Source organism: Girardinichthys multiradiatus, chromosome 18, assembly GCF_021462225.1.
Source record: "Girardinichthys multiradiatus isolate DD_20200921_A chromosome 18, DD_fGirMul_XY1, whole genome shotgun sequence".
Taxonomy (NCBI): Eukaryota; Metazoa; Chordata; class Actinopteri; order Cyprinodontiformes; family Goodeidae; genus Girardinichthys; species Girardinichthys multiradiatus.
The window spans coordinates 29216183-29239400 of NC_061810.1; the positions used below are offsets into that span (position 1 = coordinate 29216183).

The following is a 23218-nucleotide window of genomic DNA, read 5'->3' on the forward strand; positions in this document are numbered from 1 at the left end:
GTGTTTTAGATGTTAGGAGTTCTTTTGCGGTCTTCTAGATGAGTTGTGGTAATCTGTTGTAGTGATTTATTTAAGCCTACCACTACTGGGAAGGTTCGCCACTGTTCTGTGTTTGTGGTTCAGTGGACTCCCAAAGCCTTAGTAATGGCTTTGTAACCCTTTCCAGACTGAAAGCTGTCAATGACTTTTAGCCTACTGCATATTGTCAGACAGTTTCTCTTTAAGTGATTTCTTGATTCTGCCAGTCTGACAGTAATTATGTTTAGGTTTGGCTAATGAAATCAACCAAAGATTGAGTTTAACCACCGTTTATTCACGGTTTAACAGGGGGGTAACTATATTTCTGTATTTTACCAGGTTGGTTTGGATAGGACATTTCCTTTCATATTTTCAATGTGGCAAACTCTGTTTTACAGCATTGTCTTGTCAGTTTGACCTCTGCTTATACTGATGATGGTTGTCATCAGGTTTAAAATACCAAATATTTTTGTTAATATTTTTTCCTTTTAAATTCCCTTTTATTAGAGCTGGAATTTTGTGACAACCATATTAGTCAGCTTATGTCTGATTTCTTCAAATATTTTCTTTTGCCTAAAACCAAAATCCATGCATTCAGAAATGCTAATGGTCAATTAACAGTTTTTGTCCTTTACCTTGATCCCTGAGCAGTAATTGTTTTTATTTTTTATATACGTTTTAGTATAAATTATTTACACGGCACTTTATTGCAAACATTGCATAATGTTATGCTTGGATAATGAGCTGTAGGAGTCTGTGGTTATGGTTTCATTCACCTAACAGCTGTTTACACAGACAATACAATGAAAGGGGGATACCTGTTCTTTGAGGCTAACATTATCTTTTCTTTGTTCCAACTAACATACATAAAACAACAAAGCTCTAGAAAGTGTTTAAATAGATCCTTAGTCTTAATTTGTCTTCAGCATGACTTTTCTGACTAGTAGCTTCTTTCTAACACATAAAAACTGGGTGTAAAAAGGGTGTTTTGTTGTTTTTTAATCCATATTATTTTCATTTAGCAATGAAAGCCCTATATATTAGGATATCTTGTGTTTCATTATGTTCCTCCACCATCTTTTCATATTCTCAGCTTGCTTTATAAATAAGTAAATACAGTATTTGGTTTCACTGTCGTTAATTATTGAAGCGACAGTGATACAAGACTCGCCTCCCAGTGCGCCCAGTTGTCCAGACCTGTGTTGTAGCTCGTTTCCTGGCAACCTGGCTGCTTATAGTCAGGCATCAGTAACATCCTAATAATTCTGCCGTACATGCAATGATGGGGGAGTGCAATTTACACACAAATGAGTCAGGCTACCATTTGCATCGTGTTACAAAGCTTAAGAGGATGAATTTCTGACCCCCAACCCCCATGTCTTTCTCAGATCTTTGAATATTGTGCTATAAATCACAATAGTTGCTTCTTATTGTGGTCACCTTGGGTTTTTACAGGGGCATCTAGAGCTTATTTAACAGATTTGAAGTGGGAAAAGGAATAGTAACACAACAGCTTCTGAAAGGGTGTGAAAAGTAAAACAAGTGACCTTGACAGGATTTGAACTGAACTAAAAATGTGAAATCTGTCATCATTGCGGCAAGTATTTACAAGCTGTCAAGCTGATTTTAAACACTCTCGGAGAGCCTCGGTGGGCATTTGGGATTTTACTTGCTATTGACAGGAGGCAGCCGGGTCAGTCGGAGAGTAAATAAATGATTGAAAGGATTGGCTCGGTCACAACAGCTGAGGCTGCGCTGTCGATCTAGACTATTGATCCGCTGCTAGATGACATCAATGAAATTCTAGGGTTGTTTAAATGAAGAAGTCAAACAAAGGTCTGATTAGAATGACTTGTATTTTAGCTTTTGAGCTCATGTTGATATCTGCGTCCAGAGTGGTGGCAAAAGTATTCAGATCCCTTCTTTCACATTTTGTTATGTTACCACCAAATAAATACAATGTGTTTCACAGTTATGTATTCAAAGACCTTTACTCTAATACCCCTAAATAAAATCTAATTTAGTCAGCTGCTTTCAAAAGTCACTTAATTTCATAAATAGAATCCAACAAACACCGTCATTAAATTCAAAGAACAGATCAAACAAATCAGGGGTAAAGAATTTAAAGCATGGTTAGGTTTTAAAACGATATCTGAAGCTTTAAACATCTCAGTCCATCCTCTGAAACTTTAAAGAGTATGGCACAACTATAAATCAACCAAAATATGGCCTTCGCCTGAACTGAGAGAATGGGCAAAGACAGCATTAATCAGAGAAGTAGTCAAGATGCCTATGGGTACCTTGGCAAAGTTACAAAGTTCCAGTGGTCAGTTGGAAGAACCTGAGAGATAAAAAGAAAGCCATTGTTGAAAAAAATTCCAGAAGAAGGCCTGCTTTCCGTTTGATGCAAACCTTGTAGGTCTAAATTTGCACTGTTCCAAAACTGAATTTTTAAGCCTGCGTGCAAAAAGCTGTGTGGCTGAAAATGAACACAAGATGTCACCCAAAAAATATTATCACCACCATGAGACATGGTAGTAAAAGCATAATGCCATAGGAGTGCTTTTCTTCAGCAGAGACAGGGACACTCGGAAGATGGTTATAACTAAATAGAGGGCAATGCTACAAGAAAACCTCCAAAGACTGGAGCAGACATTCATTTTCCAGCAGTATTCTTGTGTCTTTATTTTTTTGCCTGTACGTTTTATTGTGAAGCACTTTGTGGTTCTGGACGTATGTTGCGTGCTTAATAAGGTTTACATACGCAAAATGACTAATATGCAGCTAGAGCTACCATATTCAAACTTACCTCAAAGCATATTCATGTGTTAAATTTGCTCAGTCAAACATCCATTACAAGTCTTGAAAATGGCTGTTTGCAGATGCTCTCCATTTTGTCTTAGTTTCTGAGCTATTTTGGAAAAAATATTACTTTGTCTCAATGTGAAAAGCTGGTACAGACATACCCCAAAAGACTTCCAGCTGTAATTGCATTGTGTACAAATTACTGACTCAGGCAGACTAAATATACAGGGGTTGGACAATGAAACTGAAACACCTGTCATTTTAGTGTGGGAGGTTTCATGGCTAAATTGGACCAGCCTGGTAGCCAGTCTTCATTGATTGCACATTGCACCAGTAAGAGCAGAGTGTGAAGGTTCAATTAGCAGGGTAAGAGCACAGTTTTGCTCAAAATATTGAAATGCACACAACATTATGGGTGACATACCAGAATTTCAAAGAGGACAAATTGTTGGTGCACGTCTTGCTGGCGCATCTGTGACCAAGACAGCAAGTCTTTGTGATGTATCAAGAGCCACGGTATCCAGGGTAATGTCAGCATACCACCAAGAAGGACGAACCACATCCAACAGGATTAACTGTGGACGCAAGAGGAAGCTGTCTGAAAGGGATGTTCGGGTGCTAACCCGGATTCTATCCAAAAAACATAAAACCACGGCTGCCCAAATCACGGCAGAATTAAATGTGCACCTCAACTCTCCTGTTTCCACCAGAACTATCCGTCGAGAGCTCCATAGGGTCAATATACACGGCCGGGCTGCTATAGCCAAACCTTTGGTCACTCATGCTAATGCCAAACGTCGGTTTCAATGGTGCAAGGAGCGAAAATCTTGGGCTGTGGACAATATGAAACATGTATTGTTCTCTGATGAGTCCACCTTTACTGTTTTCACCACATCCGGGAGAGTTACGGTGTGGAGAAGCCCCAAAGAAGCGTACCACCCAGACTGTTGCATTCCCAGAGTGATGGTTTGGGCTGCCATATTATGGCATTCCCTTGGCCCAATACTTGTGCTAGATGGACGCGTCACTGCCAAGGACTACCGAACCATTCTTGAGGACCATGTGCATCCAATGGTTCAAACATTGTATCCTGAAGGCAGTGCCGTGTATCAGGATGACAATGTACCAATACACACAGCAAGACTGGTGAAAAATTGGTTTGATGAACATGAAAGTGAAGTTGAACATCTCCCATGGCCTGCACAGTCACCAGATCTAAATATTATTGAGCCACTTTGGGGTGTTTTGGAGGAGCGAGTCAGGAAACTTTTTCCTCCACCAGTATCATGTAGTGACCTGGCCACTATCCTGCAAGAAGAATGGCTTAAAATCCCTCTGACCACTCTGCAGGACTTGTCTATGTCATTCCCAACACGAATTGACGCTGTATTGGCCGCAAAAGGAGGCCCTACACCATACTAATAAATTATTGTGGTCTAAAACCGGGTGTTTCAGTTTCATTGTCCAACCCCTGTAAATACACAACACATTTTAGCACTGTTTAACGATGCTCTACTTTATATTGGTCTATTAATTGAAATCACAATAAAATATTTTGAGTTATTTGGTCATGATGCACCCAAATGCAAAAAGGTTTAAGGGGTATGAACATATTTACAAAATATTCTGTCATCCTGTCTTTGTAAAGTTTATAAAATGGTTTTGTAACATGAATCTTCAAACACAGGAAGATTTGTCAATAATTCTTATTTTGTTCCACCAACACCCCAAAAAACCTTTTAAATAAAGCTTAATTTGGTTTTTGCAGGTTCCGATACACTCTGCTCCTTCACAAGCCACCAAAGAAGAAAGACAGGGTCCAACGTTCAGGTGCTTATGAATAAAGTACAACTGTGAAATCAATAGATAGAATGAGACAAAAGACTTAGGAGAATAAAGCTTAAACTTTAAGGAAAAAGACTCTCCACCGTTTCGACAAGGACATTGGCTTTGGTTCCACTGGGTTCCAGTGACAGTAGCGGCTGGCATAAAGCATTATTAATGACCAAGGAAACTGGCCTTCAGGCTAGGCGTTAATTATATCATTGGAGAGCTGGGGGAAGCGAGCAGGAGGGGTGAGGCCAATCCCAGACTTGTGCATGTGTATGTGTGTGCATGTGTGTATGTTTTACATTGTTAAGCCATTACTGTCCTAATTTCTAAAGTGAGGCCCGGTTGATAGATTGCCAGAATCCGTCCCCAATATCAGCTCAGACCCTATCTGATTTCTGTAATTGTGTTTTTCTCATCTTACTCATGTAAGATAGTCTCCTTTTTGTCCATGTCAAAGTTACTAGAGAAAAAAGTCTCGTAAGTTCTCCTTAAACAAATAAGCCTCACAGTTTAGTTTAGATAACAGTACACTCATTATTAAGTCTAGTCATCGTGCCTTTAAACTACCTGTCTCTCCTTCTTATCAAAATAATAAATTTCTTTAATTTCACCTTACATAATTTATCTAATGAAAATTTATGCTCTGATTCAACAATTCACATTTTTTCACTAATCTAAATGTGACAGAGTTAACTGGAGAGATAATTTGGTTAGCTACAGGCTACTGTTTTCATCATTAAGTTCGTCTTAATCACCCCCATCCTTTCTGTACACTGGCACAGATTCGTAGTCTAGTGCTCGTGCCATGAGCAGAGGGTGTGTTTTTGATGCCTGGCGCCTGCATGTGACAGCTCTATCGGCTGTGAGCGGTCCTCCACTCCTCGCCATCTCATAGCATCTGTGGTGCTGCGCTTTAAAAGGCCAGGGGCCGATCACTGTGCATCCCCTTCAAAGCAGCTTAAAGTCAGGCCTTCTTACAGTCAAACTATGGCTTTACGTCTAGGGCTAAAAAACGCTGGTCTATTGTGGTTAAACTGAACACCAGACTGCATTGTTTGCTGGCCTGTCCCTGCATTCATCATCGGTGGAACTGAACAAAAAAATGTTAACTGTCACAGTGTTAAAAAATAAAACATCTAAAAACAGGGCAGTTTTGCTTTTAAGTTGTTTTTTTTTTTTCCTTTAAGATCATGATATGTACCTATAGAATGCTACTCAGTACGTTTCTTTTATTTGCAAAGATTCCTTACATTCTGCAACAATATGTCTGTATTGTTGGATGTGAAAAAAGGCTTTGAACCAAATTAGATTGTACAAGGCTTTTACAAAATTTTTATATTTCACAATGTTGTCACTTTACATGTTTCAACTTTTGTTAAGAAACAATGTGTGATGTTTCACCCCCTACAACTTTTAAGGCAATTACTGCAATTAAAACCATAGGCTAGGTCTTTTTGGGTGTGTTCTTCTCAGCTTTACTCATTACACCATTTTGTCAATTCTGCTTTGCAAAATAGTTCCATCTCAATAAAACTGTATGAAGAATGCATGTGACCATTAGTTTTATGTCTGAGCCTTGACTGGAGCCTTCCAACACACGAATGTCCTTTGATCTAAACCATTCCCTTATAGTACTGCATCATAGGCTGCATGTTTAGGCTCTTTGTCTTGCTGTATTTTAAACACCCTAGTGTCAAGTCTTCTGCAGCCTTAGGTTTTCTTCTAGGATTGCCATGTACAGTATTTGTCTTTATCAATTTTCCCATCAACTTGGACCGGCCTCCTTATTTTTCCTGAGCATCCCCGTAGCATAATGCTGCCACCACCATGTTATTTCTTTGTAAAGTAGCTTGATACAACATTAGTTTGAAATCAGCTCACTATAAATAAACTAAATTGAAAACACAGCACTTTGCATGCAGGAAAAAAAGTTCAGTTTTGGTCCCATCTTCCACATGTTTACTGTGTTCCCTATGTGTCTTGTGGCAAACTACAAAAAACATTCTTCTTCTTTCAGCAGTGGCTTTTTTCTTGCCACTCTTCCATAAATACTGTTTTGTGGATTACCCGACAGATGTTTGTCCTGCCAATAAATTCTCTCAACTAAGCTGTGGATACAGAAAACTTGTCCAGAGTTAACATGGTCAGTTTAGGTGGTCCTGTTAGGCTTTAGGCTGCCCTATACTCTCCCCATTTTTAGATGATGGAAAACAGTGCTCTATGAAACATTAAAAGTTTGATATATTGTTTTATAAACTAAACTCTGCTTTAACTTTTCCTCAAATATATCGCTGACCTGTTGGGCATGTTCTTGGTCTTCATAATACTGTTTGCCAATGTTGTCTAAAAACCTCTAAGGCCTTCACAGAACATCTTTATTTATACTTGAAATACATTACAGACAGATAAACATGATTTGCAAAAAAAAAAATGACTTCAGTCAAGAGGACTGAATAAATGTAATTAAAAAAATTGTAAACAAATATTCAAAAGAATGTTTATTTTTCCTTCCGCTTAATTTGATACCCTGTTGTACTACTTTGTGTAGATCCAAGAGATATACTCAAATGTATGGTTGTAATGTGACAAAATGAAAAAAAAGTCAAGGTAAAATGAGGTGTACGTATGATAATCTACACCACTTCAAATTGAGAAACATTATTGCTTCTTCAGGTTTAGCTCTCTTTAGACCTAGTTACCCTTAATTTTAATAAAACACAAAGATGCATGTCAATACCACATGAAAATTCAAAAAGCTTGTTATTTCTGCTTGTAAGGAGAATAATTTGATGATTTGCTTATTAGTTGATAATGTATTTCAACAATATTCTCTTTCAACTTCTCAAAGGAAGATCCACTTTAATTTAAACACATAAAGAAGTGTTTTCGTAGCAGTTTGAATTTTATTAGCTACCTGTTAAAAGAATCAAGTACGTTGAGCTGTGACACAATCTATATGCTGTAGATGACTAACAAAAGTTTCCCTTCCTTTTCTTTCTATAAACCCAGTGTTCAGGGAGCCTTACACAGTCCGTGTGGCTGACCAGCACTCCATGCGGGGTAATGTTGCCGTATTCAAGTGCCTCATCCCTTCGGCTGTTCAGGAGTACGTCAGCGTGGTGTCCTGGGAGAAAGACACAGTTTCCATCGTCCCTGGTAGGACGTTACAATTATCATTACAATTACAACAATTATCATCACTAATTCATCAGAAACCAAAATTAACAAATGTATAAAGAGAGTAACAATGCACTTATGAATTTGTTTGACACGTAAGCTCAGCCAAACACTAAAAAACTGATGATTCTCTCGGTTTTTTGTTTTTGCTGATATGCCAAATTAGTTTATGTTTTGTTTGCATCAGTGAGAAATTAGAGAAGAAGTTTAAAAGACGGAAGACTGACTGAGACAATATTACAGGGATAAATATGCTTCATTCTGCATGCATTGATTTGGTGTTAGCATGTGCTAGTTTCCAGAATCACATTTTTCACCAAACCCTTTCCACTGTTTTAATGTTTTTTAAATGAGGTGCCAGAGGAAGTTCTAGAGAGAGTGAAGGTTTTTCTAGCTGCTTGGAGCAGTGCTGCCTATCCTCTAACTATTGCTGCACTCTCCCGGTCAGCTCAATAAAAGAACGTTTCTACACTTCCCCTCTGCATTCAAGGAAGACAAATTCAGCTGTGTTAAAATATTCCTGGTCACGTAAAACATAGACAGACATGGTGTGGAAACTAAAGGCATACCATTTATTTAAATCATATTATACTACTCTTTCAAAACATTTATAAATAAAGTAAAACTGTTAAAATGTGGTATTTTCAAGCACAGTTTTAACTTTTGGAGATGGTTTGGAATACAGTGTGATAAGTGATACATTTGTGTGGCTGCTCATGTAAAAGGTGACCAGCAACATCTTTGCTGTATCTTGGAGAAGCTCTCCTTACTCCACCTGATCCTCTGTTTAAATCATTCAACAAAGTAGTAATATCAGTCTGAAACTGAGCCTGCTACATGCTATTCTTTCGCTGTGCATTGACATGTGTGTGTGTGTGTGTGTGTGTGTGTGTGTGTGTGTGTGTGTGTGAAAGTGTTCAGGTTTGCGTGGCACAGTGTTAACATCTGCTCCATAGAGCAATGGCAAATTGCAGAATGTCAGATGAGACTGTTTAGGTCAGATGATACGTTTTGCTCTCTCTGCCCCTTATCTCCCTCTCTGATGCGGTGCACTCATTTCATCTCTCCACAGTGAGTGCTTCTTTGTGTTAAAAGGTGTGTTTGTGCTCCTTTGTATTATTCTGTCTTTCACGCAGCACAGGAGCACCCATTGATCCAACACAACACTAGTATGTATGTGTATGTGTGTGGCCTAAGGGGGGTTTCCAGTCTGGATCGATAAAGCTTGTTGTTGGATTCCCCTCTCTCTTGTCACAGATCTCTCAGTGTGAGAGTGGTGAGACCAGGCAAATCTGTTTGACTCATAGCTCAGTGTGTGTGTCTGTCTATGTGTGTGTGTGTGTTTGTTGGTTAAAGCCAGTGTAATGACCATTCAGTGCTAGGCACTCAGTGGGAGCATGGTATTGATCATTTGGTAAAACATGCACACATAAACAAGTAAAAACTTGTTGGAATAGTCTCTCTCTCGCTCACACACACACACACACACACGCACGCACGCACATACATATATATACATGTGTAAATAAGCGTTTTCCTGAAGGTTCCAATGATGATACAACTCCTGGAAAAAAATGCATTAGGATGCACCTTTTTGCAAAGATAAATAAATAACAAGATACAAATGGCCAATGAGCCTTCTCTGTAGGGTGGCTGGACTCAGTCTTAGATATAGGATGAGTAGCTCCATCATTTGGGAGGAGCTCCCTTTGAAGGTTTTCTGGGCACTTTCTACTGGGAGTAGACCCTGGGGAATACCCAGAACTTGCTGGAGGGACTGTAAATATCATCTGATCTGGGAACGCATTGAGATCCCCCAGAATGAGCTGGAGGGATTTTCCAGGGGACAGGAATGTCTGGGTTTTCCTCCCAAGCCTGTTACCCCTATGACCTGATCTCAGATAAGCAGAAAACAATAGATAGATTGAAATCAATAAATACATCTGATACAAATCTATACTACTTAACTGCTTAACTCCCATGATTGCTTCTGGTTTTGTAAAAACTAAGTAAAAAAAAAAATACTGTTATTAACGGTACTTTTTCAGATCAAGTGGAGGACAAAATGTATAAACTATCCAATCTTCAATAAATAATTTCAGGTCTTTAAAAAAAGGACTCAGCCAAACCTTAGCTTCTTGCAGCTTGTTGGTTTCTTTTCTTTGTTTCTTGATGTTTATAATAAATATATATGGAGTTTTGGATCACTGCTTATACATTTTTATGCATCATATTCCTCTTTCCCTTCATGCTTTATGTTAATTTTGTTAACAGCTTACAGATTAGCATTCTTATACGTAAACAAACGTATTCAGATGCAAATGTTTAGCTTTTACTCAACAAAATACCATAATCATGTTTGTCAATTTATCTTTCAAAACTTGGGAGAATTACATAAAGAAATAGTCTCTGACATATACTGTACATCAAGCCTCCTCAACTCCATCACTTCAGCTCACTGAAGGTCGAGCAAAATTTCATGCACCTCAAAGTAAACATATAGCCCAGTCGGAGTCATCACACCGCACATCCACACCATGACACTAGACTTGGAGTCTAGTGTCATGGTCAGGAGAAATACAGATAGGACTCCAGATTCTAATTCTGCTGATTTTTTATTTAATTGTGCATATGAGTTTTTAAGTGAGAATTTCTTGTTGTAGGCTGGGAATGTGTTCTCAGGGATGTTGGGACCAGTATATCAATTACTGGTAAATTATTACATACTTGAGTAGGTATGTACCTACAGTATGTGGTCCAACCATAACGTAGGGTAAAGCTCTTTCTCCAGAGACATTTTGCTGACAAAGTGAAAGAGGAAACATATCTGATTTAGATCTTTCAACCACATTCGTCTTGATACCTCGGCTGTTCGTAACAGATGGAAAATTACTTACTGATCACAGAAATAATCCCAAACAGTGGAACAGGTTGTACATATCACTAAGTGAGTCATTATCAAAACAAACAAAGAAAATAACTTTTGCTAAATTGCAAAACACAGCTCACTGGAGCTCATACAATTAGCTACCAAAACAAACTGCTTTACTGTAGCGTTTGCTGTCTCACCAGAGGTTGCACCCACGATCAATCCTACTGCAACATTAAAGTGCATGCAGTGTTCACAAAATGATTCATTTATTTAACGAGGGGTGTAAAAAGATTCACATTCAGAACTGTTATTGCACTTTAAAAGGGAACTTAGCAGTAAAACTCAAACAATATAAAATATATATATATATGTTCTAACTCTACATGCTCAAGTTTTGTACCTAAATTCAAAAACTGTTTGTAAGATCAGACAATAACAAGAGTAAATGTGGAAGTACCTCACAAATGAGTATCACTTAGTCTGCTGAAATAATTCTTGCTTTTTTTGTATTGCAGTTTCAAAACAAAGACAAATAAAGGAGATGAAATATAATAATTATATATCAAGCCTCAAAGATAAACTGATATAAGGTATGTTTGTGTCCAGTTTTGGTTCAGGGTATCCTTTTTTTCTCAGGCCTACAAGGCAAAAAAATTAAAATGTGCCCTGAAAATGCAAAAATAAAAAAAAACAGACACTTTTTTTATAGGTCCAATTTATAGTTAGAAGTAAAAAAACATACTTTCAAAATTGACTTAGGAACAAACATATAGAAAAGTTAACAAAATCATCATCAAGTTTATTTTTGAAGTTGTACAAAGCTTGTCTGCTGATAGCTTGTATATGTCTCCTTGAAGTTTATGATAATTTCGCATGAATCAACCAAAACTTCAAACGAGCAGTTACAAAAATATCAGCAGGACAACACCTTTTGGAGTAAAGAGAATAAGATGCTAATGATAAAGTACTTTTACCTCTGAATATAGCTGGTAATAATGTTTTTTTTTTGTTTTTTTTAAATAAAAAATGGCACTCCTATCCGGTCAATGTGTATATTTGAAGACACTGTGGAGCTTTTTATCTCTTAATTCTCACTCTTTCTCTCACTCCACAGCTGGTAAATTGGTCCTAGTAGTAAGACAGTGGTCCTCTTCTTTTCGGCCATCTACCGCTCAAAGGCTCTTCTCATCTCTTTCCCTCCCTGGTACAGACTGGTGGCCTGCGTTAATGGCTCCACACACAAACTGACACACCGAGTTCAACTCAGAGGCGTTTGTGCATGCCTCCATCTATCTGTCCATCCATCAGCTCCTGGTTGCATGCTCAACTTTCAGCCTTCACTTGAGCACTTGAGACGCTCTGGTGCTTTGCCATTTATTAGAGACAGTGTATGCTAGGTGACAAGATGACACATGTCACACAGACGGCTGTGTTGGTCAATAAAACTGAGTTTGAACGGGCTTTGATGAAGAGGGAGGAGGGTGTTTGCTGACAGCTGGCCTCACTGCAATTCGACCCTTCTTGGGTGTCGTGTCAGTATTTGACAGCCAAATTTGTTTGCTTTTGTGGCCTGCTCATAGAGCAATGTTGGGGGGTATGGATAAATTTACAGGCACACCGGCTGAGAGTCAAACAGAGGACGGCCAAATCTGTTGACTAGCTCTTGTGGTTTTTTTTCTCAGCTGTCATAACTGCTGCTCTCACACTATTTCTCCATATAGCTGCGTCTCTTCGGTTAATTGATGGTTTGCTGGTTTTGCCGTCACTTATAATAAAATTTGCATTTGTTTTCTTGTCAGTTAGGGAACTGCAGGAGTACAATCTGAGAGATGTGTGATAAGGAACTTCATCTGTGTGCGCGTATGAGACTGTGCATCTACTCCACCAGTTGGAGAAAAAACAGTGTGAGTTTTATCCGGTCACCATGGAAACCGGTGCAATCCGGTAGGCGGAATGAGGAAGGTGTGAGGATGCATCGCTGCTTGATTTTTATTAGTGCATCACCATGGATCATCACCATACTTATGCTCACACACATGCATACACACAAGCGAAAGGAGAACAGAAATGCATTTTTCTTTTCTCTCTTAAAATGTAGGACAGTGAAACTGTCCTAGCTGAAATTGGTAACAGTTTCCATGACAGGAACACTGCAGGACCTTTAAATTTGGAAATATCTCATTGTGGTTTTTGATATTGATTAGCATGTGTTTGAAAGCACTGACTTTGATCATCTCAATTACATAGCTTCAAACATTTTATGTTTTCTTTGAGGATTGGCCGGCTAATTCAAGTTTCGATCGATTGAAATCTTTTTGAGTGGTGCAGTGCATTAAAGTGAAACAGTATGCAGATATTCCTTGTTCGATTACAGGATTATTAGTATTTATTCACTAAGGCATATGTGCCTATTGCCTATCTATTTTTAACTAATTTAATATTTACTAAGGTATTGCAAAGCCAATTTTAGGGGAAAGCCATTATCCACAAATGGAGAAAAATTGGAAGAGTGTTGAACCTTCACAGCAGTGGTCAGCCTTCCTGGAACATCTTCAGAGACGTGCATCTGGGGTAAAATTAACACAGCACTACAGAAAATACCCATCATGTTTAAATTCAGACATGGTAGTGATAGTGTAATGGTTTGGGCTAGCTTTGCTGCTTCAGACCATTACTTCAGACTTGCTGTAATTGATGGAACCATGAATTCTGCTCAGTAGCAGCAAATCCTAATGTTTGAGATCTTTACATGGGTTTATATTGGTTTGGACAGCTTATGACTAAAGTGCATTTAGTATTCATTCAGGTCATCTTCTGTAAGTGAACAAACACTTTTTCACAACACTGCAGAACATTTTGAATACTAGTAATTACAAGCTTTTCTGTGTTTGAGTCATGTTTCAATACCTTTACTCGTTATCTTTAATAATTCAGAAGAAATTGTGTTTTCTGCTATAGGTTTATCTGCTTTGTTTTTAACTTGCAACTTAGTAGCTGGAAAATAGAAAAGCGGTGACTGTTTCACAAAGAAGAAGGTAGGGAAAAAACTGTGATGTCTGATTGAAGCTGTTTAATCCCCTGTCTCTTTGACATGCATTGCGTGAGTCTCTGAGTAAAGTGAAGTTTCACTGCAACTGCTGCAGCTTCTGTCCTAGTCTCCATTTTGTATCCTCTCTGCAGTGACCTGCTAACTCTCTCTACCCCTCCATCTATCCACTCCTAACTTTCTTTCACTCTCGTCCTTCCTTTTTAGAGGCACTTATTAGGAGATAGTGAAGTGACAATGCCTGGCCTATTCTATCCACTCCATCCGACCTTTAAGTGAAATAGAGGTAAGCCCAAAAACTACAGAACAAGCAAAAAACAGGGGAATACAAAGTGGCACCAAAGCATTACATGCTAAATTATGCAGATGGCAAAGCGAGTATGGGGTGAAGAGACGAAGAAATACGTTAGGCAGGTAGATGAGGCATATGAGAGGGGTGCATGCTTTAGTTTTCTTGCTGTCCCCAGCACCCAAGGGAAAAGGAGAAGGCCAGTGGCTTTAAAGCCCCCGATCATTAAAGATGCATCTGACAAGTTCCCCCATCTCCTCTCCTCTATCTCTCTTTGTCCTTTTGTAGTATCTCCCGTTAGTGTTTGACCATTAACCATTATACATATCTATGCGTGCTTTCCTTTAGGAGCGGAGCAGTTTTTACCTCACATAAAAGGAAAAAGAAGAGGGCAGGCAGGGGGGTAACCACGGAGGGGAAATGGGTGGTGTTTACTTATTTATGTGTGTTTATGGGATGTGGTGTGTCCATGTGCGTGTGTGAGAACCTGGCTGTGATGTGTGTTGGGTTGGGTTATTTATTCAGTACTCGTGTTTGGATGTTTTACAGAGAGAACAGGTGCAGAGCAACTCTGAGCTCGCTCTGTTTGAGCGGACTCTGTGTTTGTGTACGTGTGTGTGTGGGGCAGGGTGTAGGTGTGTGTGAGTGTGTTTGTCGGTGAGACAGACAGAAAGAGAGAGTCGAGTCAGACACAGGAGCATTCACTGCCATCCAGGCAATGATAGACCTGCAGCGTGTATCTGTGTAGATAACCTGATTTGAATGCTGAAAAGAAGACAGACAGATAGATAGATAGATAGATAGATAGATAGATAGATAGATAGATAGATAGATAGATAGATAGATAGATAGATAGATAGATAGATAGATAGATAGATAGATAGATAGATAGATAGATAGATAGATAGATAGATAGATAGATAGATAGATAGATAGATAGATAGATAGATAGATAGATAGATAGATAGATAGATAGATAGATAGATAGATAGATAGATAGATAGATAGATAGATAGATAGATAGATAGATAGATAGATAGATAGATAGATAGATAGATAGATAGATAGATAGATAGATAGATAGATATCTCTGAAAGAAAGAAAGAAAGAAAGAAAGAAAGAAAGAAAGAAAGAAAGAAAGAAAGAAAGAAAGAACATGGACGTTCAGACTGAAATGGCGGGAGAGATGGAGGGAGATCGAAAGAGGATAGGAGGGAGGTAGGAAGTGAGGGAGGGCTGTGCACGAGGAGAATTTCAATGGCACTCCAATCATGCAGGCAGTCTCGTTAGCCCAGGGAGCATTTGCATAGCGCTTCTGTGAATTCATTTGGCCTCACACAGGAAAGAAGGCTCCCTTTCCTCTCTGCTTGTAAGTTATTCATTAACCACAAGGTGTACACAAGGCCGTTTGTGTGTTTGTCTGGGGTTTTTTTTCAACATCTTTTTTGACTCTGTGGGCACATGCCTCACTGCTTCCTTCCATTGCAGTTAAAACAGATAGAATTGCTGCCAGATTTTTTGCCAAATCCAAAGCCGACATCAGATCCTTACTCATCTTCCGCCATGATCTCTTGCCAACACCCTCCTTCTGAAACCATGCTGCTGCTCCTCAACTTTGTGCATTGCTGTTGCCTTCCTAAGGAACTAATAAGTAGAAAGATACACAATGTAATTTCAGACAATTTGGTTTTTACTGGAGGCCATTTTTAATGAGGATCTTGCCCCTTCCAAAAAAGACACATCACTCAGGTTGGAGTAAGGATGTGTGATTGGGTATGAGGGTTTGAAGGTTTGGGTGGTGTCAGTGAGGAAGTTCAGTCAGTAAGTGATGATGACACATATAATGAAGAATGCAGTGAATGTGTTATTCTAATTATCCCACTGACACCTTGTGCCATCTAATGTTGTTTGACAGTGCACAACAACCAGCGTGGAGAATCGCTCTGATATGCACATTTATATATGTGTTCATGGACTCTTCAGAGTGCATGTGCAGTTTCTGCATGGTTATGACAAAGTTGCACACATACAGTGCTGTGGAAAAGATGATCAATGGTCAAACTAATTTTAACATGAACAAAATGCGAGTAAATACAAAATTAAACTTTCAAATTATTATTTTCTTAAAAAAAAACAGTCATCCTCACCCTTTAAAAAAAAAAAAAAAAACGGCCATGAAACATTTGCTATATCAGGTTTTATAAGTCTTTCACATAGCTATGGGAGAACTTTTCCCCACACTTTTTTGCCAAATTGTTTAATTCAACCACATTAGGGTTCATTATAAGGTTCTCAAGCATGAGTGGCCTTGTTAGGGTTATGCCGAAAGATCTCAATCAGCTTTAATTATGGACTTTTATTCATGCCAATCCAGAACCTTATTTTTTGTCTTTTTTTCAGCCATTTAGAGCTTGACTTGCTGGTGTACTTTGATTATTGTCCTCTTTAATAACACAACTGTGCATATGCTTAATGTTATGAACTTATGACTGGATGTTCTCTTTTTGTATTTTTTGGTAAAGGGCATAATTTGTGGTTCTATAAGTTATGGCAAGTCGTTCAGATCCTGAAACAGGAAATCATTCCTACATCATTACAATTCCATCACTATGTTTGACTGTTGGTATGTTGTCCTTTTTTTAAATACTCTATTAGTAATGGGACGAACACCTACCAAAATATTTCACATATATCTTGAGATGGGCCCCTTGTGTTTTGCAGTTATTTTTACCTTGCAATTATCTAATTGTTATCATCAATCAAGAACTTACATCTTAACTGAAGCAAGTGGGTCTTGCAGTGCTTTAGATGTTGTTATTTTTTCTTTTCTGTGCCCTTCTTGATGAGTCGTTGATGCAATCTTGAAGCAGTTTTGGTAAACAACTTCTGGGAGACTATGTTGTTGTTGCTTTCAACGATATAACAAAATGGGCACATCTTATCTTATCTTATCTTATCTTATCTTATCTTATCTTATCACATCTTACAAATAAATATATTTTTTTGTTTACATACATCAGTATGTAGATAGTGCATTCAAATCTGATTTGAATTTTTTTTGCACAAATAAATTATGCATTGTAATATTTTGTTCTTATATGAATACACTGACCAACATGTTAGAAAACATGTAAGGTATGTGTCAAAGAAGGAATGGAAAGAAGTATGTGTGTTTTCACAAAGATGCATGTTTTTATGCACATTTGTGTTTTAGTAGTGCCATGGGGGCAGGGCAGTTTGAGGAATATTCTGTTCCAACACATCCCTGCTGGAACTAACTTAATGACCCGTGACCTGAAGATCTACATGCAGAAGAAAAAAAAACAAGCGACAGAGTAGTGGAAGGGGGACTGAAAGGAAGGAGGAGGAAGAGGAGGAGGAGGTAAAGAGCGCTGGGGTGGAGGATCAGGAACAAAATTAATAAAAACTGTGGCAAAATAAGGTAAAAAGACATGCAAATGTTTCTTGTTTGGTGCATAATTAAGTTTTTTTGTTTATCTAGGTCTAACTGCTTTTGAATTACCCCTTATGTTTTTTTTAATTCATTTTTGGCACTTTGGCACTTGCCTGATGTTTACTTGTTCTCAACTGAGCTAATATGCTACATTGAAGGACTGCTATTAGACATTTAACAAGCAGTACAAGTGTATCTAAGAAGGAGTGAAGGAAAGATTGGGTTTCATAGTGATAAAATGCAGTGAGAAAGGGAAACATCTCCTTGGTTAAAAGGGGGAAAGCTAAAATAAGCTAAACTAAATTTGCACAATACCTATTTTTAGTACGTGTACTCTGTTTTCTCTCTCTTTTTGACATACTCTCATCTCTCATGTTTAATTTCTAATTGTATTATTATACCTGTATTATACCTATTCTGTTATTTTTGCTCAAGGAACCATGGTTGAATCTTCTATATTCTGTTGTGCAGCTGTGAGTGTGTATCTGGATTTGTGTGTGAGCCCACTGATCTCCCATGTCAGCAATGGAATCTCTGTGCTTTATTAATAGCTAATCAATGAGCTCTCTGGGATGTATGTTATGGCCTGAGGACTCCCGTAAGACATATGCTGGCATCTAAGTGCTCACACATCAATAGTTCACTGGAGTTTAACACATATTTTTAGATGCTCCTCTCCCCTTCTATTCTTTTCTACATGAAAGAACATTAACAAAGTGAAATTATATGTACTCCTTTTATACTGGTCCCATTTTTTTGCATAAATTATATTTAGACTTGTAATGTAAAACTTTAGGTACTGGATACAATTGCCTGTACTTTACAAAGAAATATGTTGCCAGATTATGTGATATGAAGATTTAAAGGTTGATGTCACACTCTTTTTCTTATATTGCCAAGCATGTTGTGGTATTGAAAATGCATTACCTAGGTCATAATGTGAGTAAATGAACGGGATAATGTGGAATATCAAATCCTGTTAAACCTTTGAAGAATGGGTGTTGCTTTTGCTGTGGTTCCATTCTCAATAGTGCACGTAGATTGGCATTAAATATATGAAATTCACTCTCTTTTGTATCGAGTTGAGGTACGCAAGTTTTTCTGTGTCATCACTGTCTTTTGTTTCATACTAAATGATCAGCTGACCCTCTTGGAATGAAATTTGAGTGGTCCGATAATTATTAGCCAAGCTGATCCGAAAGTAGGTCCTACCATCAATTTCACTTTCAGTTTTAAGCATCCAGCATGCTAAGGTCAGAGTGTCTGCATTGAGTAGAGTAAGAGTAACGTTATTATTAACTTAATTCTGTGACAGATGGGTAGCAGTGGCTTGCTTGTGTGGCATATACTGTGTGGAAACTTCAAAGCTTGAGCAGATGAATTTTGTTAACCTCTTTGTATAATTGATGGCAGCTTAACGTATCTGGTGATGAAAATGTGTATACTAAAGTGCAAATGTGCAATAAAGCAATAAAGCAATGTCAGTGTCTTGTGGCAATGTGTCTTCCCATGTCGCTGGAACAAAAAACAGATAAACAAAAGTGTAATGATAGTGTTTTGAGGTGCTTATTATTATATTAATTAATCAGAGAATAGGCCAGTTGTAACTACTTCAACCATTAGAGATGCCAAGGTAAATGAATGTTCATTGGTGCCAAAAGAGCATCAGCATAGTGTAGCCTTAGATTAAATGGTCTTATTATTGTTTCTTTAAATCATTTCACCTCACATGCGTTTCTGGACTATGAAAAGTTGAATATCCAAAGTAAAAATCCTCAACTGCAAAGGGGAGATGAGTGAACTCAGCATGGAAATGACTGCACAATTGCATTTCTGACCTGAAGATGTGCTGTGAGGTGATATTGTTAACCACAGAGGTTTTATAATAGTTGTATAATAGTGAAGAAATGTTACATTTACTGTAGGTTTCAGACTTTTTCCCTCATTTCCATGGCATATTTTTTTTAAATGCACTCAGTGCACTCAACGTCACATTTACTTCAGCCTTCAAAGGTTCTTCTTCTTGACTGACTTCACATTTGCTCCTGCCAAGTGCTCATCAGGGCCCCTTCATTGCCTCTTGTTATACATAGTTATTTCTTTCAGTTTGAACATGTTGTAGGCATTGTTATAAAGTGCCCTGGGCAGTGCTTTCTTCCAACTGTATCTTGCTATAGATATGGTTTGAAAAAAGAAATGTTGACTTTCAAGCATTAGACAATATCCTTTGGGTTCTCTGCTTTTGTCAGATTTTCTTTCTGGTCAGCTGAGCTTATGACTCGTTATCTATCACCTAAATACAACATTCTTCCACTCAAACTCTGAGCAGTTGTTACAATTGGACTGATAAAGAGTAAACTGAGTGATAACTGCCATGGTATTGATGTCTAACTAAACAGATTTGCAAAGCCATCACAACCTTTGTTTACATGACTTTAAAACTTTTTGTGGCAGAGATTCAGAAAGTTGTCAGAAACATTCTGCAGAAATTTTGTTTCATTTTGACATGATAACATCAAACAGTTAGAGTTTTTAGCTGCACATCCAAGAAGCTAATCTCTAGTGACTTCTTTTTAATGGATTTTAACAACTTCCATTAGTGGTTATAATGGTCTGTGCAGTTAGCATCGCTAGCTGTTACAGCAGTCTCTGTGTATTTTCTAGACTGCAAATATTCCAGCCTTGTGTCAAAGTCTTCCAAGAAGCTGGTAACACTTCAAATCCTACATCCATGAAAAATAGAGTATCAGAGCTAAAAAAGGCCATCTTGTTAACTTCATAAAGAAAAGTTTTTTTTATTATTATTTCTTCTATTCTGATCACTAAAGATAGGTACATTTCACATTGAACCGATACGGTACCAATGCCGGGTACCTGGAATACAATATCGGTATTCAATTGTACCAATTTTCTGTATTTTTGTGTGTGTTTATGTGGTCATAAATGTTAGTGTGTTTAATAACAAAATCTCAACATTTTTCAATTTAACATGTTTGTTTCTCAATATATAAACTTTAATGAATATATCAAAACATCCAGCTGTTGTTATTGTAACACCTCAGTTGTTCCAAACATTTCTTCTCCCATGTTGCTGGCTGCAGACGACGAGTCGTTAACGGATGCAGGCGTGCTAATGGTGCTGAATGCAGGAGTTGTAGCTGTAGATCTGAGGCTGACAAAAACTGTGCACTCTTCAGCCTTACGAAAAGTCTTGTGCTTAACCAGGTGCTTCCCCAGATTAGAAATATTTTCGCCACTGGCCTTGCACTTCAGGTCACAAATATTGCAACAAGCGTAATCTGCATCGCATTTTGAAAAGTGGAAACATACCTTCAAGCGCTTTCTATCAACCATGCTTTGTTGACTGTACCAGCGGCTACTGATGTCATTACGTTATTGTGCGTGCAATGCTGTGTTCATGTCCAGCACAAAAAATCAGCCACTCTTCCACTCCCTCAGTGTCCCAGTGATGCGTTTAGCTACCGAAACATGGTACCGTTTGATTTTACGTGAATGGGTACTCGGTAGTACTGACGAAATTCGGTACCGATTCCTACTGATCACTAAAATATATCCAAAGAAAGCCATGCTGAGCAGCAGACTATGACCTTACGTAACAACCCCCGCTATATGTCTAAGGTTTTAAGCAATCTTTTAGATGGAACAGTTACATATAAGAACAGTTATGTGAGTACAATGTACAGTACCTTTTATGTTCTAACTGTGCAGCAACTGTTTGACTGTAAGGGTTGATGTACAAAGTAAAATTAGTCTAAATATGACCTGGAGCAAAAAAGAACCATGGCATTTAGACTGATCACGGTGTCCTGTGATCAGTCCAACATCCTTTCCAATAATTATGTTGGCATCAGGTCTGATACTGGATTGGTCCCACCTCTTCTCAGAGATAGGTCAAATCCATTTTAGAAATCAAGAGTCATCTACTTTGTACTACTTTGGAGGACATAATGTTAATGTTAAGGGCTCTTTATGCTTGACATTAAATACTCAGATAGATTAGAAGAGAGCCTTTTGTCCATCTTCTGGATGCATTTTATGCGTATTTTAGGCCATCACCATAAAGTTTGTAGATTCCTACCCAGAAACAACTATCAGAGCAAAATGGACAAAGAAAAAGACGATGACAGAAATGGTGTAACTTCTTCATTCTGTTGCCACAATTTATTTAATGGCCATACTGATCATCTTCATCTATTGCAGTGTCTTGAATTATATCAGTTTCTGAGAATGTACGTTTTCATGACCTACTCCACCATCGCCATGTTTGCTATTATCTGAAACTTACCTCTGAATTCAACACTAACAACTACAACCAATTTATAAATTGTAGAGTTACTTTTGTCTGTGCCAGAAAATTTCATAACATGACTGAAACTAATGATGCAACCTCCTAAAAACTCCAGCCTGCTGTGTTTTCTTCTTTTCTTCCTTACATAACTGAAAATATCTTCAGCACGCCAATTGACCTTTTTTCCAAGAGGCTTTGCAGGGCTTGTAGTGGAACTACTAAATAAAAGTGGGCACAGATCAGTCCTCTGTCGTTCTAACCATACCAAGGGAAATTACCTTGATGGTGTCATGCTGAGTGTTTTCCCCTGTAGTCAATTGATTAGAATCAGCTGTAGTGGCTTTTGCACCTCCTGTTAGTAGAAATGGGTCTGACCTGTCACCAGTTTACAGTTTGGTATTGATTGCTGAGTTAAACTAGCATGTGGTGCTATTGATTTTTACGAATTCTGAACATTTTGATATTGTGCAGCAATACTTTTCGGTGATGCTGTCAAAATGGCCTAATTTCCTACAGCAGTAAATGTTGCAGGTTTGTTTGATACCGTTTTAGTTGACTTAAACTCTGATTCTGCTAGAAAAATGTGAGTTTTGAATATGTAAATAATCACTTTACCTTACCTTGCCATAGAGGTTATATGAGGTTGGAAAGATTTCTAACTGTAGAATTATTTTGGTTAATGTGGATTGCAGTTGCCTGTCTTCTCAGCAGAAAATGTGTTTTACTTTCTGTGACAGTGTCAATGTTGTGCATGGTCAACAAGTTTGTTTGCCTAAGGCACAGCCTAAGGCATGAGAGTGTCTGGTTCATGAACTTTGGAACTGCATATTTTTAAAGTTGTTTTGGTTGACTTCATCGGACCAGAATTTTAAGCATAGTCATAGTTGGAGTTCAATTGAATTTAAGTAGGTTTCTGCCAAAATAGAAGAATGAAAGGCAGGAAGTTTCCAGTCATATAAATGTACCCAAAATATTAGGTGATGGATCTGTTGTTGCTCACACACCAATAGGTAACTAAATTGGACTTTATCCTTTATGACTTACCAGCTGATCAAGAAGGCTAATCAGGGAATCACCAAAACCACAAATTTGCAAAGGCAAATATACAATACTCATTTTAAAACATGAATGGAATTTAGGGAAAGAACTTGTTAACCTAGAATACCTTCTGCAAAATGAATGTAATTTTCAGGTTTTGTGAGTGATGTGTTTTTATTCTAGTTTGGATGTTTAATTGTCCCTGTGTCTTTTTTACCAGTAGAGCCCCAAATCCTTTTACAACGCTGGAGAATAAAGAGGAAGGGGTCTTTGATCACCTCTCTTTGCCCAATCTCTTGAGATGATCTAGAATGCTGGGTTCCACTCTCACTCACTCTTTTTCTATCCATCTCATGGAGTTTCTATTGGATTTTGGT

General features: G+C 38.0%; 1 protein-coding gene across 4 annotated transcripts in view; it reads left to right on the forward strand.

The window, feature by feature from the left end:
- Positions 1–23218, forward strand: part of LOC124883739 (Down syndrome cell adhesion molecule-like protein 1 homolog) — a 185746-nt gene that overhangs the window by 24933 nt on the left and 137595 nt on the right. For all 4 annotated transcript variants that reach the window (XR_007042304.1, XM_047390994.1, XM_047390995.1 and 1 more), the window contains exon 3: positions 7666–7812. Coding sequence is in view for 3 of the 4 variants with exons in the window: in XM_047390994.1 (XP_047246950.1) it covers positions 7666–7812 (147 nt within the window). In the remaining variant the exon portion in view is untranslated. The remainder of the gene's footprint in view (positions 1–7665; positions 7813–23218) is intronic.